This window comes from Microtus ochrogaster, linkage group LG2 (genome assembly GCF_000317375.1).
Source record: "Microtus ochrogaster isolate Prairie Vole_2 linkage group LG2, MicOch1.0, whole genome shotgun sequence".
NCBI lineage: Eukaryota > Metazoa > Chordata > Mammalia > Rodentia > Cricetidae > Microtus > Microtus ochrogaster.
The window spans coordinates 51,035,239-51,051,209 of NC_022028.1; the positions used below are offsets into that span (position 1 = coordinate 51,035,239).

At 47.7% G+C, this 15,971-nt stretch overlaps 1 protein-coding gene across 6 annotated transcripts in view; it reads right to left on the minus strand.

Moving 5' to 3' along the window:
• Positions 1-729: 729 nt before the first annotated feature.
• Positions 730-15,971, minus strand: part of LG2H6orf89 (linkage group 2 C6orf89 homolog) — a 34,734-nt gene continuing 19,492 nt past the window's right edge. For all 6 annotated transcript variants that reach the window (XM_013351245.2, XM_005360331.2, XM_026785584.1 and 3 more), the window contains 5 exons: positions 9,498-9,652; positions 9,210-9,349; positions 6,604-6,733; positions 4,131-4,254; positions 730-910 (listed from right to left, as the gene is read on the minus strand). In XM_013351245.2, the coding sequence (XP_013206699.1) occupies positions 816-910; positions 4,131-4,254; positions 6,604-6,733; positions 9,210-9,349; positions 9,498-9,652 (644 nt within the window). In that variant the 3' untranslated portion in view covers positions 730-815. The remainder of the gene's footprint in view (positions 911-4,130; positions 4,255-6,603; positions 6,734-9,209; positions 9,350-9,497; positions 9,653-15,971) is intronic.

Sequence of the window (15,971 nt, forward strand, 5' to 3'; positions counted from 1 at the left end):
AGACAGTCTCACTATGTAATCCTTGGCAAATCTAGAACTCACTACATAGATAGGCTAGCCTAGTACACACCATGATACCTGGTGTTAGCAGGCACTTTTTTAAAAATTTATTTATTATATATACAATATTATGTCTACATGCATGCCTTCAGGTCAGAAGAGGGCACCAGACCTCATTACAGATAGTTGTCAGCCACCATGTGGTTGCCGGGAATTGAACTCAGGACCTTTGGAAGAGCAGGCAATGCTCTTAACCACTGAGCCATCTCTCCAGCCCTAGCAGGCACTTTTAAAAATGCAATTCTGGCTATCTGATCCTACCCACACTGGTTCCAAATTCATTCTGCTTGTCAAACTGTAGGAGTTTTTAAAGCCAGTCATGATTTCCCTTTTGTACTTTTTAGTACAGGGTGATATGGTCAGGGAAAATAGTGGACAGATTCACCTAGTGAAGGATGCGGTGTCAGCACCCATTGCTGCCCCTCCACTGCAGAGAAGCCAGAGAGGAGCCATGTCCACACACACAGAGGGAACCACTAACCCATTTCTAATACCTCAGTGTTCAAAGGCCCGGGAGAGGACCGATGTGGACAAAGTGTTGGGTAGCAGCCCGGCTGCGCCCTCCCCAGGGAATCTAGTGAGAGATGGAGAGGTAGGCCCAGCTGTGTCTCCAGCACACAGTGACAGCCAGTGCATCCAGGGCAGGTAACTAAGCAACAGACCCAAGGAAAAGGTTTTAGTGTTTTTATTCCTCCTCTCTGTTCTTTTCAGCCTGGTTTTCAGCTCTTTAAGCAGTTCTTATAGACAGTCGTTTCCTATTGCTCTGAGAGAGTGGTTCCATCGCAGATGACCAAAGGCTGGACCCCTCTGGCTGCAACGTAGACCTTCCAGTGGGCAGCATCAGCATAGCCTTGGAGGAAAACAGCACAGGAAAGCAGTGAACGTCAGGGTGAGGGACACCGGGCAGAGCCATAGTCTGCAGTCCTGCTGCTCTTGCTGGAAGGTCTTTGGGCTCTCTGAAGCCTGAGTACGCTTTGCTATTACTAGTTCTCTGTGACCTGACACTCTTAAAGACACTCCAAACCCAGACTTTTCTCTCCACCCTCTTCTGGGCAACTGACTCACACTCTGGCTGGTCACAGAGGCAGCCTGTTTTACACGAGGGAGGTATTAGCCATCAGGTCCCAGGCGGCTGATAGTTTTTTTTTTGGAAGTGGAGTGTGTATTTGACAGGTTCCTGTTATGTAGTCTAGACTGGCCTCAAACTTGGAATCCTCCTGCCTCTTGAATGCTAGGACTTCAGGGTGCACACCACTATGCCCTGGTCTGGATGGGTTCTGTGGGGAACACTCAGCTATTCCTAAAATGATGTGCTCCAGCTCACACAGACTGACTTAAATTAGCATTCCCCAGCATGGCTCTGCAAAGCCTGTCTTGAGTATCTGAAGAGGCTTCCATGGTTCCAAGACTTATTGGGGTCCACGTATCCTGTGCACTGGCTTCTGAAGTCCTGTTCCAGGCCTTCTCGGGAGGCTCCTGTTTCCATGCACGGGCTGTTTGGAAAACTCAGACCTAGATCACCTGAGTGTGCTGGGAAGGTGACCTGCTGCCACTCACAGGACTGTCCTGCATGCTCTAACATGGGACAGTGGATCATGCTGGGTGCGGGGCTACACCTGTATTCCAGCACTCGCAAGGCTGAGGCAGGGAGACTTTTGGGATTAAGGCCAGCCAGGATTACCCAGCCAGATCCCATCTCTCTCTCTCTTTTTTAAAGATTTATTTATTTATTATGTATATAGTGTTCTGTCTGTATGTATGCCTACAGACCAGAAGAGGGCACCAGATCTTATTACAGGTAGTTGTGAGCTACCATGTGGTTGCTGGGAATTGAACTCAGGACCTCTGGAAGAGCAGTCAATGCTCTTAACCACTGAGCTATCTCTCCAGCCCCAGATCCCATCTCAAAAGGACCAGAAGTCAGCCAAGCAAATAAAGAAGTACACAAAAGTGGAAGGCTGGAGGGGTGGCACATCCCTGTAATGCCAGCACCGAGACGGAGGCAGAAGGACTACTGCAGTCTGAAGCCAGCCTGGGCTACCTAGTGATACCTAGGCCAACCAGAACACATGGCAAGACTCTGCCTCAAAAGTTCAAAACAGCAAATAAAATCATCTCATGATAACCCTTTCTTTTCTCTCTCTCTTTCTCTCTCTCTCCCTCCCTCTCTTTCCTTTCCTTCCTTCCTTTCTTTATTTTTCTTTCTTTCTCCTTTGAGACAGGGTTTCTCAATGTAACAGCCCTGGCTGTCCTAGAACCTGCTACGTAGACCAGGGTGGCCTTGAACTTACTGAGATCCACCAGTCTCTGTGCTGGGATCAAAGGTGTGCGCCACCACCGCCTGAACCCTTTCTTTTAAACATTACTAAGATAAACAGTCTCAACTGGAGAGTCAGTCTCTAAGGTGTGATGGTTGGTCAGTCCAGAAACTGACTAATACTTGGTGACTGAGGAAAGGTCACATGATCTTGCTGGGCCTGTGTCATGACAGCTGGTGCTGTGCCCGACATCTGTCATCCTTGATTATGTCTCCTTCCAGGATTCCTGGTGGATCTGTAATTCCGGCCCTCCACTTCCAGGTTAAAAAAACCAGCATTTTGGTTAAAAAACATAATCATAGAACAGCTTGTCCCAGTGCCATTCTTAAGGGGCCATGCTACACCCCCAAGTTACTCTTTCTCCCCAACAGGCCTGACTCTCGACTCACCCTTACCACCTATGGCAGCTGTACCTCTCTTCCTCTACTTGACTCCATTCCTAACATCCATCCCCCTCCCAGCTCTCCCTTGCTTGTTCCGTGCCTGCCGTGAGCCTGGCCACTAAGGCTCTGCCAGTCAGGAGCCTGGCATCTGTGTCTTAGGCTGCTCTCGTCTATCAAACCTCCTTGGCAGCTGCCAGTCACCTCTTCTTTTTAAATCCTATAACCGGCATTCTGGATGCTTGCGAGAACTGGAAATCTAGAACCTGGAAAATTCAAGGTGCTTCCGAAGCTGTCTTAACAATAGTACTTGTAGAAAACAAGACAGAGAGACCTGTCTAAGTATGACCACAGATTTCAAACCCTGTTTTCTCTAACAGCCACTCAACGTAGGGTCACTCCCCTGCAGGAAATGGCCTGCTGTTTCCACACACACATTCGCTTTTTACCGCAGTTTTGCAAGGCCAGGCCAGACCAGCTGGGCCCCATTATTACTGTTCAGTCTGTGTCATACTTCCTCCCCTTGCCTACGCTAAAACAAAGGTTCTGAGATGTGGAGCAGAGCTTGGCACAATGCCAGCCCCTGGCCCTCACTGAGGTGAGAGTGTTCTAGGTACCTGGGACTTCTGATGGCCAATAGTAAAAGGTCCCAGCTGGAAGCTGGCCTCAGCCTGGCAGGGGCTCCAGATCTTGTGATGTAGCACCAACAGGGGCAGCAGTGGCATTTGCTGCCACCTCTGCTTCTGCCAAGAGGACTGCTGTCAACTGACTAACTCTGGAATAGGTTCTGAGGACACTGGTAGGAAACACAGAGTCAGAATCGGGGTGAGCCACCAACTGAGCTGGGACTTGGCTGTGGGATGCACACAGAGGTGACACCTACGTGATAGTGGCCCGTCACATCAAACTGACTCATTAGCAAAACAGGTATAAAGGCTTCCTACGACCTAGTCTTGGCTCTGCCCTGACATGCCTGTGTGACTTAATGGTGGGACACTGGGAAGGTCATTTGACTCTCATTCCAACTCCCTCATCTATAAAATGAAGAATTATTCTAAATAACTTCCAGAATCCCTTTTAACTTGGAGTGGTTATGCCCAACAGACATCTACATTCTCAGAGCTGTTGGTACATGCATCTCCCTGTTGTGCACGCGTCTCCTATGCTAGTTTACCTGTTCTCTTTTTAAGCATAATATATATTGACTCTGTTAATAAAATGTTACTTTTGATTTAACCAGATAGAACCTTCATATATTTTTGGATGTGAGGCTAACACCTGAGCCATCTGTCCAGCCCAAAGAATAGAACTTTCTTGAAGACATTGTTGATACTTAGAAATATTGTCTCTGTCCTCCTGGGACCCTACATACCAATATCTCCAGGTCCTATTGGCATGGTCACGAACTGACAGTGTCTTCGGCACTGGAAGGGAGGGATGAGCTGCAGCATGGCTTTCCCGCTGCCAACAGCAAACAGCTCGTGTACCTTATGCATCTGGAGTAAAGAATGGATGCAGAAGAAAGAAGGAAAAGAATGAGTATTAGTGGACAAAACCCTTTACACATAATGGTTCTTTCTTTCCATCTCTGTCCTAGAACTCTGTGTAGACCAGGTCAGCTTTGGACTCAGGAGATTCACCTGCCTCTGCCTCCCAAGTGCTGGAATTAAAGGCATGTGCCAAAATGCCTGGCCTTACATATGGCCTTGCGTTTCCTAGCTGAGCAATGAGGAAAACATGATTAATAACAAATTTTTTAATTAATTAATGTATTTATTATGTATACAATGTTCTGTCTTGCATGTACGCCTGCCCGTCAGAAGAGGGCACCAGATTTCATTATAGGTGGTTGTGAGCTACCATGTGGTTGCTGGGAATTGAACTCAGAACCTCTGGAAGAGCAGTCAGTGCTCTTAACCTCTGAGCACTCTCTCCAGCCCCTAACAAATTTCATAATTATCTCTAAAATAAAACAAACTAGTCTCTCCTAATCATGGCATCTCCTGGTACTGAAGCCAGGGTAAAAATCTCTTCTCTGGGTTATTTTTAATATTTTTTATTTTATTATCTGTATGCCTATGTATAGGTACTTCTGGAGCCTAGAAGAGGGAGCCTGAGTCCTTAGAGCTTGAGTACTAAGAGTTGTGAGCTGCCCAATGTCAGTGCTGGGAACTGAACTTCGGTCTCCTGCAAGAGCAGAAGTGTTCATACCATCTACAGGTTCTTCTAAGAGGAACTGCATGATTTACTGGGCAGCATGCTCAGTGACAGCCCAAGTGTCTCTAAGGTCATATAGAGCCATTTCACTGGCAACCAGGGGCACAGAGGCCTCCTATCTTGAGCTGGCTTGCAGGAAATAAAAACCAACACTGGCAGATGCTTTGCCATCTGTAGTCCTGAAAGACTACATAAGACCACAACCAGGGGGTGCAGCCCTCATTCATAGGCTCAGAGGCTTGGGCCGTGCCCCTTCATGCCCAGGATGGAACAGACGATTGAGGGCAAGCCCTAGGCAACTCCGAGGAACAGGAGACATAGGGCTGTGTAGTGACCAGACCCTACTTCTTCTCTATTCCAAGACTGACCTGGGACACTGGCTTTTCCAGGGCCTAGGGACCAGGAGGAGGACAGCAGGGTGGAGTACTGAGGCTGGGTGGGGATACACATGTTCTAAGAAACCCAGCTTGTGGGGCACACCCCACAAGATGACTGTGATAACTGTTTGAATAGCTGTATTACTCCCCTGGCTGGACTCCTTTGTGCTCAGCAAGCTCATGAAACTGACTTCAGTATTCAAGTGGGAAAACTGAGATAAAGTCCCCCGCCAAAATTCTATCATAATTATGAAGATGAAACCCTACTGGGGCCCTGAGGTCTGGCTGGACATAGCAGGCCAGACCAGTGAAGTCTGCAGCAAGAACGGCCCCTCCTGACACCGTAGGCCTTCCCCACACAGCAGCAGGAAGGCACTTACTTCTACACAAAGTAGGGTTTTTCTTTTTTTGGGGGGGGTGGGGGGTAGGGGAGCAGTTTCAAGACAAACTTTCTCTGTAGCTTTGAACCCTGTCCTGGAACTTGCTCTGTAGACCAGGCTGGCCTCGAATTCACAGAGATCTACCTGACTTTGCCTCCCAAGTGTGGGGATTAAAGGTATACACCACAGAGTAGATTTTACAGGCTATGAAATTCCATCCAGACAGTTGAGCAAGCTTGGAACAAATAAGGTATCTGGAGGTTGCAGACACAAACCAGAACTGGTAGAAGGGCACAGGTAGGAAACTCATTCAAATTAATAAAAATTCTGAAACCATCTTTAGGAATGGGACTCCATAGAGAACAAATTCAGATAAAAGCAGACAGACCCAACACAGAGGGGCTTCTCCCATCCACTGGCCCTGCCCAATGGAAAGGGGGGGGATAAACAGGTCAGCCCCGGCCTTCAAGTGCCATTCAAATGTCCCAGGCCCTCAAGTGCTGGCCTTTCCTATTTGCTGCCCTGACTCTCTTGTTTGTAGATGGGGTTTTCAAAGTTCTCCTAAAGTTGGGTTAAAGGTTTCTCTCTCAGGTTCCATTTCCCTACTGGCATAAAGAAAAGGCTGGAACTATAAGGACACACTATTCATCTACAGCCTTGTCTACATTCTGATTTGAGGTAGGGATGTCAACTTCCCACTCCTCTGAAGAGGAAAAGCAGCAGCACAAAGATCCACAGGAAAGATCTCTGGGAATGTACCTTCCTGCCAGATGCCAGCAGTGGGGACTCAACTCACCCTCTGAGTCCACTTGCAGAGAAGGCCTCCATGGGATGGGGAAAATAATACCCGAGTCCTGACAGCACGTCTTACCTTGCTACCCAACACAGGCTCCGGGTGGATCAGGAAGCACTTGTTTAATGAGACGTCTTTTGGAAATGGAAGTTGGGTAAAAACAGGAAAAAGCTCCCGTAAAATTTGTGATCTGTTTAGAGGTCTCCTCCTGAAAAGTGTGAAAAGAAACAAGTCACCAGCCAGGTCAGCCTGCTCATCTGCAGGAGGGACAGACCATGGTGGCAGGTGCAGAGGAGAGCTGAACTATGTCTTTTGCACTTTTTTTTTTTAAAAAAAAAATTTTTTTTTAAAATGTTTTATTTCTGTAGTTGGGAATGGTGGCACATGCCTTCAATCCCAGCACTTGGGAGGCAGAGACAAGTGGAGCTCTGAGTTTGAGGTCAGCTGGTCTACAGAGAGAGTAGAGCTACAAAGTGAGCCCTGTCTCGATAGATACATGAGATATGTGTGTCTGTGAGGGCATGCCATGTGGGTGCGGGCGCCCACAGGGGCCACACAGGGAGTTATGTACTGTGGCTCTGGGGACCAAGGCCAGGTCCTCTGGAGCAGCACACCCTAACTGTCTTCTCAGACCGTCTGATTTTTTTGGAACAGTTCATGGATCCCAGCTGGCCTCCTACTCACTTTGTAGCTGAGGCTAATAACTTATCTGATCCTGCCGCCTCCACAGTCCGGTGCTGCGATTACCCAGCAGGACCATGTCTCAGCATCAGATCTATGGGGACAGTCATGCAGTATAAATAGTACCGTACATGCTCACCAAGAGAAGGCCTACAGGTAGTTATCAGGGTGGGTGTAATGCTAAGTTCCAGCAGAAGCAATACAAAGAATAAGAATCAACTCATTGTACCTTAAAAAGGAAGCGGAAGTAACAGCAGGCTAGCTGCAGGGAGAGAGACTGAAGGAGGGAGGAGGAAGGGACCAAAGGCAGGACTTTTCTTTGAGGCAGAATAGGAGACAGTGGGCAGCCATTCTATCACACAGGACGATGACAAGTGTAGAGAAAGGTGGGAGGCCAGGGAGACGGTTCAGCAGGCTGAGGAACTTATGTGTAGGCCTGACAACCTGAGTTTCATCGTTGGGTCTCATAAAGTGTCAGGGAGAATCAACTCCTGAGAGCTGTCCTCTGATCTCACAACTGAGGAGGGCCTAGTGAGGGCTCAGAGGCTAAAAGCTTCTCTCAGAGCACATGCGCAGTGGCTCACGACCAGCTGTAACTGCAGCTCTAGCACATCTGTTCCTCTGGCCTCGGAGGGCACCTGCACTCATGGTACACATCCCACACACACAATTTAAAATAATAAAAAGCTACATGGTAGGAAGAAATGACTCCTGAACATTGTCCTCTGACACCCATGCACATGCTATGGCACACAGTATCCTCTCTCACACACATACACATATAAATTATGTAAAAAAGAAGGCACAGGCGTTAAGAAATTAGCCAGCAAAGAAGCTGGAGAGATGCCTCAGCAAACACAGGCATCTGCTGCCAGGTCTGAGAACCCGCGGTCCAGCCCAGTCCCCGCACGGTGGAAGGCAAAAATTGCCTTCTACAAGTTCTTCTGACCTCCACACATACATGAGAGCGCGAGCACACACACGAACATGACAAACAAATGATAAATACAAAAAGTATTTTAAAAAGAAACTATCCAACAAAACCCTAAGGTGTAATTTTAATTTTCCTTTGAACTAGTTCTCCATAGAGGCTGGCTCTTCCTTTCTCACAGGAGGGAGTCTTAGCCTTAAGAAATGGCCCATGTTTTCTGTCGACACAGAAGGAACTGGAGAGCAAACAGGTTTCCATCGTGAGTGAGCTTGGCAACTGTCTTAACTGTCTGAATCTAATCTTCAATCTGCAAAGTGACTGAGAATCCCACTTTGCACCTTGGCCTGGATGCAGCTCTTGTACCTGCTAAGCTTTCTCCTCAGCCCTCAACCTCCTGACCCTTCTCCTTAGAAGAAACAGTAAACAGTCAGATTCTGGTGGTTAGGATGAGAATGTCCCTCACAGCCTCAGGCATTTGAATACTTGGTCCTCAAGTGCTGGCACTCTTTGGGGAGGCTTAGGAAGTCTGGCCTTGCTAGAGAAGTCACTCTGACAGCTTAAAGACTCTGTCTGTCCAGGCAGTGGTGGTGCACATGCCTTTAATCCCAGCACTCAGGGGCGGAGTCAGGTGGATCTCTGATCTACAGAACTACACTGTAGCCTATTTCCAGGCTACAATGAGAAACCCTGTCTTGAAAACCAAAACCAAAACCAAACCAAACCAAACCAAACCAAACAAAAAAATCTCAAAAAACAAGAACAAAAAAAGACTGTCTGCTGGGTCCAGGTGATGGCCTCTCATTGCTCTGGAATCACGGGCCCAGATAAACACGGTATTTGGTCACGGTGTTTATCACAGGAGAAAGTACTGGATACATGAGCTGCATGGCAGCACCTTCCTTAGGGACCCTGCTCCCTTCTTCCTCCTTGCAGTGCATGGCAGGCTGACCCAGGCTTCTGTCCTTGACTTGAAGGTGTGCTGTGACCTGATCATTTATGGTGCTGGCTCTCACAGCTCTGACACCTGCCCTGCCCCTTCCTCACATGCAAGCTAAGCACCCTCCAGACTCACCACGGGTAAGGAAATGGGAACCACCTCTCAGGAAAGCAGCGCCACCACTTGGTGAGAAACCCCTCAGTGAAGCCCTCTGTGGCTTCAGGGTACTGGCATGAGAAATGCTGAATCTCTGAAGACAACAGAGGCTGCCCTGTCTTGGTGACACAGAAAGACAAAGAAGGCCACAGTGAGTTACCACAGCTTCGCAGGGCTTGATCCGGCCTTTTGTGGGCAGGCTGTTCACAGGAAAACCTGGCTTCTTGTGGGCAGGCTGTTCACAGGAAAACCTGGCTTCTTGCCTACCTTGATCACCAGAGGACGGAGTCTCTCAAAAGTCTTCGGAGTGTCCTCTGGGAGCGTGACTTTGAGGGGGAATATCTGGGCACAGGCAGTGCAGTTGGCAGGGATGGGTTCTGACTCATTCTGCTCACAGTCACTTGATGACCAGAGGTCAAAGTCTGAGAGGGGAAGAGACAGAGGGCAGACAGGTTCAGAAGGACAGCTGCTGAGCCAGGAACAAACACAGACAGGGAAGGACCAGTCTTCCTCTGGAGATCCCTGTGGGCAGGTCTGGAGGGCGGGGAAGGAGAGGCACTTTTTTCTGTATGATTTTCTATACTGTGGAAATAAAATCTTTTTAACACATACATGCATGTCCTCAATCAAATCACTCAGCAGAGCATAACAGTTACAAACATTCTCCTGTCTCTGACCTGGCCCTGGAATGTCTGAACATCTCCATCGCGGAGCAGGCAGTACATAGTGCTCCCACATTAGGAAGTCTGAGCACCTCCATCGCGGAGCAGGCAGTACATAGTGCTCCCTCATTAGGAAGTCTGAGCACCTCCATCGCGGAGCAGGCAGTACATAGTGCTCCCACACTAGGAAGTCTGAGCACCTCCATCGCGGAGCAGGCAGTACATAGTGCTCCCACACCAGGATGCGTGCACACACTCTGCTGTTCCATGCACACCTGTGTGGAGGCCAGGCCGACTTTGGGAAGGAAGAGCGAGATGAGGGCTGACTCTAAGGCAGAAGGGATAGAGACTTCTCTGGCTGTTTTGGGGAACAGTGAATTGCTTTTGCTTATAAGACAATGCTCCACCTCAACTCGGAAGGGATATGCTGCTACCAATTGCTGCTTCCACTCCAAGGATCGATCATAATGCTGGCAATTGAACCTGGATCCTCTGAAAGAACAGCCAGTGCTTTTAACCACTGAACCATTTCTCCAGCACTTGTTTTCTGTTTTGTGTTGAGATAGGATCCCTCTATGTAGCCCTGGCTGTCTTGGAGCTTATTATGTAGACCAGGCTGGTTGTGAACTCAGAGATCCACCTGCCTCTGCCTCCAGAGTACTGAGATTAAACAACACCCTCCCTCCCACTTTTAGAGACAGGGTTGTACTATGTAGCTCTAGCTGGCTCGAATCTCACAGAAATCTGCCTCTTAAGTTCATGGATTGAAGATATGTGTCACCATGCCTGGTCTTTCTTTTCTTCTTTAGGGTGCATTGGTGTTTTGCCATGGATGTCAGGTCCCCTGGAACTGGAGTTACAGACAGAGAGCTGCCATGTGGACATTGGGAACCGAACCTGGGTTCTCTGGAAGAACAGTTAGTGCTCTTAACCACTGAGCCATCTCTCCACACCCCTACCCCTTGGTTTGTAAAGACAATGTCAAAGTCTTACTAGGCAGGTGAGATGGCTTGGGGTGTGCTTTTGGCACAGCTTGCTAACTAGAGTACAATGGTAGGAGAGAAATGGTTCCAGAAAGTTGTTCTCTGACCTTCCCATGTGCACTGCTGTAACAACACTCACATAAATAAACAAACAAACAAACAGATGATGCTTAAAGAAAAAGAATATCCGACCATGTAGCTCAGATTGGCCATGCCTTAAACTGTGATACCTCCGCCTCAGCCTCCCAAGAGCTGGAATTATAGTTATGTCTGGCTCCAGGATTATATAGTACAACAGTACATGACATAAAGGTGTGTGCATATAAACACCTCACATTACAGTGATAAACAAAACGTGGACACTAGACAAATTAAAGAAAGGCATAAAACACAAAATCCTTCAAAAGTACGCAGTGGGATGAATATCAATCCCTCATTCCTGTCCTTTCTGGATTTGGAAACTCTATCTTTGCAGACACAGTTATGATGGGTCATACTGATGGAGAATGGGCCTTGAATCTAATCTGAATGATGCCGTTACAGGAAGAGGGGACATAGGAAACCACAGAGGGAACACAGCGTGTGAAGATGAGGCAGTGAATGGAGCCACAAGCAAGGAAAGTCAAAGCCGCTGCTCCGAGCAGCTGGAAGCAGTGCCAAGGGCTTGGATGGAGCACAGTCCTATCAATGTTCCGTTTCAGATCCTTGCTCCCAGAATTTCCACAGGGTAATTTCTCTTGTTTTGAGCCATCCAGGCTGCCATACTTTATTTTGGTAGCATTAGAAATCAATAGTATGTCTAGGTAACAGTATTATAAAGATTTTTATGTACACATGATCTAAGAAGGATCATACATATGTATATATCTATGTAAACAAAAGTGGTTTTTAGGCCAAGCGTAGTGGTACACACTTTTGGTAATTCTAGCACTTAGAAGGTTAAGGTAAGAATATCATGAAGGGAGTGGGGTAGTGGTGTTCCACACCTTTAATTCCAGCACACAGGAGGCAGAGGCAGGTAGACCTGAGTTCAAGGCCAGCCTATTTAACACAGGAAATTTCAGGTCCACTAAAGATAAAGATTCACAGAGAAATGGTAGAAGGGAAAAGCACTTTAAAAATCACAAGAATGGCTGTTTGTGTGTGTGTGGTGGAAGAGAATGATTTGTTTGTATCTGTCTCAAAAGCAAAAATGTAATAAATACTGAAGAAAAAACAACAAAAAAAAAGATCCATAGAGAGCCTCTGTCTCAAAAAAAAAAAAAAAAAAAAAAAAGAAATAAAGAGAAAAGAAAATTTGCTTCTCAGTCTTTTGGTTAGGCTCATGTATAAAATATTTTAAGTATTTTATTATTGTTTATGTGTGTGGGCATGCTTGCTACAGAATGCATACAGAGGTCAGAAGTCAGAGTGGAGTCAGTTCTCTTTCTCCACCTTTATATGATTGACAGGATGGCAAGCCAAGCATCCTGACCCCTCTGAACTGGTTTGCCAGGCCAGAGTATTTTTCTTAAAAACAAACTCTTATGTCTCTTTATGGTCTTTAGACTCATTAGGTATCTCCCATGAAGATCAGGAACACTTAAGCCAGGATTATCAACTAAGACTGAGTCTCTCCTAAGACAACCCTAAGCAGCCCCTGACAGGAGCAGGACAGATACCAGCCCGGTGGCCAGCAAAGTGAGGGGAAAAATGAGGGAAAAGGACCGTAAGGACTGGGTAACACAGCCTACCCACATGTCATGAGGGAGAGCTACATTTGCTTCCTACACAGCCCTGAGATCACTGAGAAGGAATGGTCAGCCATGGATTATAGTGGTGAGGGGGCATGGAGGTGCAGGCACGTCACCCCACAGCATCTGAACAGCAGGGAGATGTGGCCAGACTCAGTTGGCCCTCTGTCTCTCCACAAAGGTTTTGTTTGACATTAACAGTGGCAGGATTTGCCAAGCCAGTGGGAAAATGCCAGCAGCAGCAGAGAGGGCACCAAGCCACCCTGGCTCAGAACCTGCCTTCAGCTCCTAAAATGCCACTCTCTGACTCTTTCAGCCGCTGTCCTCCCCCACTTCACCTGCAGTACACAGGGAAGGCAGGCACTCAGCAACTCCCATCTTCCCCTAGTTCCCAGGACTGTTACTCCAGATACCCTCCTCTAACAACTAGCTAGCTCAGAAACCAGGCCAAGGGTCACTGAGACGGGAACACCTTGGAGCCAACTCTCAGGCACAGTCAGACCCCAACCTACCTGCTTCTGCAGAATACCAACCTCAAGATAAAAATGACATGTGTTTTCATCGCGAGTTCTCCTACTCGGCTTTTGTTGTTGTTGTTGTTGTTTTCTTTAAAACACTAAAAATGAGCTCAATAAAGCTCATGACCTGTATTTCAAGTTCTCCCCGGGGTCTGGATCATTCCACTGTTTGAAATATCAAATTCCGTGTACCAGACCAAACACAGCCTTGAAGTGCGTGTGCAGGAACCCTCCCACCCTTTCTCACAGCTGGGCACCTCTGCAGAAGAGTGGGTGGGCTGACCTACTGTGGAGGCCTAGTTGTTGACAAAGAAAACTGGGCACAGCCTAGAATTCTCAGTAGAGAAGGCCTTTCACACACATTATTACCCTAGCAGAAAGCAAGACTAAACCCCTTTCTGGGTAAAGGGCAGCGCAGAAAACAAAAGCACAAAGCTCTTGCTCTGCAGGTGGGGCCTAAGGCGCTCAGGGCTCAGCTGAGAACAGCGTAGGACATACATGGAGGAGGGGGTGGCGCTGACTTTTCAGAACCTTCCCCTGGGGAAGAACATTGGACGAGGAGATTGACACAAACCTCAGAAGAATGACGACAAAAACAGCCATGACGCACTCATCATGGCTCCCCATGTGATGGAGGTGGGTCTTGTATCTTATCTGTTGCTTTCACTGGTTAACTAATAAAGAAAACTGCTTGGCCTAATAGGACAGAAAATTAGGTAGGTGGAGTAAACAGAACAAAATGCTGGGAGAAAGAAGCCGAGTCAGGCAGTAGCCATGATTGTCCCACTCCAGACAGATGCAGGTTAAGATCTTTCCTGGTAAGCCAGCTCGTGGTGCTACACAGAATATTAGAAATGGGTTTGATCAATATGTAAGAGCTAGCCAATAAGAGGCTGGAACTAATGGGCCAAGCAGTGTTTAAAAGAATACAGTTTCCACGTAATTATTTCAGGTAAAGCTAGCCGGGTGGCGGGACACAGCCCCACCACCGCTTCCTCACTACACCCATGCCTGACCTCCTATTCTAGGGATGTGCTCAGAAGAATCTGCCTTCATTCCCATGGCCTGTGCTCACTATTTCATCAGACTCTGAAAGCTCCGGTTGCACAGGTGACCCTTTCAAGGTGCCCTATGTAGGAGGCAGCATGCCCAGAGCCATTTTCACACGAAGCGGGAATGGACAGGGCAACCTTTTGCCACTCACTTTACTTGAGGAGCACAGCACTGGAGCTATTCCAATAGAGCCCTGTCCGCATGAGTCCGGCTGTTTCTCTCCAGCTTTAGGCAAGCTAGCCAGTCCCCATCTTAGCACGTCCCACATTCTGAGGTGCCACAAACACTTAAGGGAGTCTGTGAAGGCTGAGAAATGAGCACAAAGACCAAGTGCAGTGTGCAGGTGCTGGTCTGAGCTCTCACCACAGGGGAGCTTATTTGCAAGTAAGAGAGGCAGGCAGGGCTGGGCAGCTCAGCAGAACTCACTGAGCACCAACAAGGCCTCCAGCACCACAGACCCAAGTATTTCACAGTGGGCTGTGGCGTGGACTCTAAGCTTTACTTATTCCTTAGTTCTGAAGCAATGACGGGCCCGCCATTTTCCTAACTCCTCGATGACACTGCATCCACGTCCTCCTTCCTCAGAAGGGTCAGAATGCAGTAAGTAGAGACAGCTTTCCACATGAGGGCCAGCCCAGGCCTTTCCAGTGCAAATGTAAGTTCTGACTGAAAACTGTCCACTGGGCTTAGTTCAGGTTGTCTGTATGAGCGTATATGGGGGTGTTCCTTCTAGAGCATGGACACCAGTGGCTACCCAGCTGAACCAGCAACACTTAAGTGCTCCTCAGGGTGGGCGGGGTCTCTTGAGCCCTCCCCATTTATGATGGAGCGATGCTGGTCCCATCTTGGGTAGGCAGCCATGAGTATCTTTAATGCAAATATTTTCAGTGGCATCCAGAGTCTATGTCAGAAATCTGAGAGAAAATGCCAATTAGGGTAAGTGCACACATTTCCAATAGAATTGCTAACTGTGGTACTAGAAATTGCTGTTCAACTGTAAAATAAATATGATATTTCCTGTCAGTTTAAAAACAAAAAATCACGGTGCAGAGTTGTTTTTTTTTTTTTTTTGAGACAGGGCTTTGCTGTAGTTTTAGAGCCTGTCCTGAACTAGCTCTTGTAGACCAGGCTGGCCTCGAACTCACAGAGATCTGCCTGCCTCTGCCTCCCGAGTGCTGGGATTAAAGGTGCACCACCACCGTCTGGCACAGCGTTCTTATCATACAATGTCCCCTTCCTCTGGTTTTGATATGATTTGGAAAACCTTTTCATAACTTCCTCAAATGCACACAGATAGCTGTCAAAGGCGACTTTCATGGCTGTCAAAGGCAGGCTTAAAGGAATGACACTATGATTTTATGAAAGTCAGGGAGAATCTTTTTCCTGAAACATTTTCTAAGACCCTGGATCCTAAGGCTTCAGAGGAAAGTTATAAAGAAAATGTGGACAAACGGGAGTGATACCACAAAAACACGCAACCAACCAACCAACCAACCAACCAAACAAACAAACTAAACAAACAGAAAGCAACCAGGGCTTGAGCAGGTTGGTAAGATGGATTAGTGGGTACAAGTGCTTGTCAGGCAAACCTGACACCTCAAGTTCAGTCCTCAGAACCCCGTCAATAGGCGAACCAACTCCTGAAGCTGTCCTCTACGATCGTGAGTGCTCATTGTACTCACACACATACACAGGACGCACATGTGCCTGTACACACACACACACACACACACAGGACGCACATGTGCCTGTACACACACACACACACACACACACACACACACACACACAC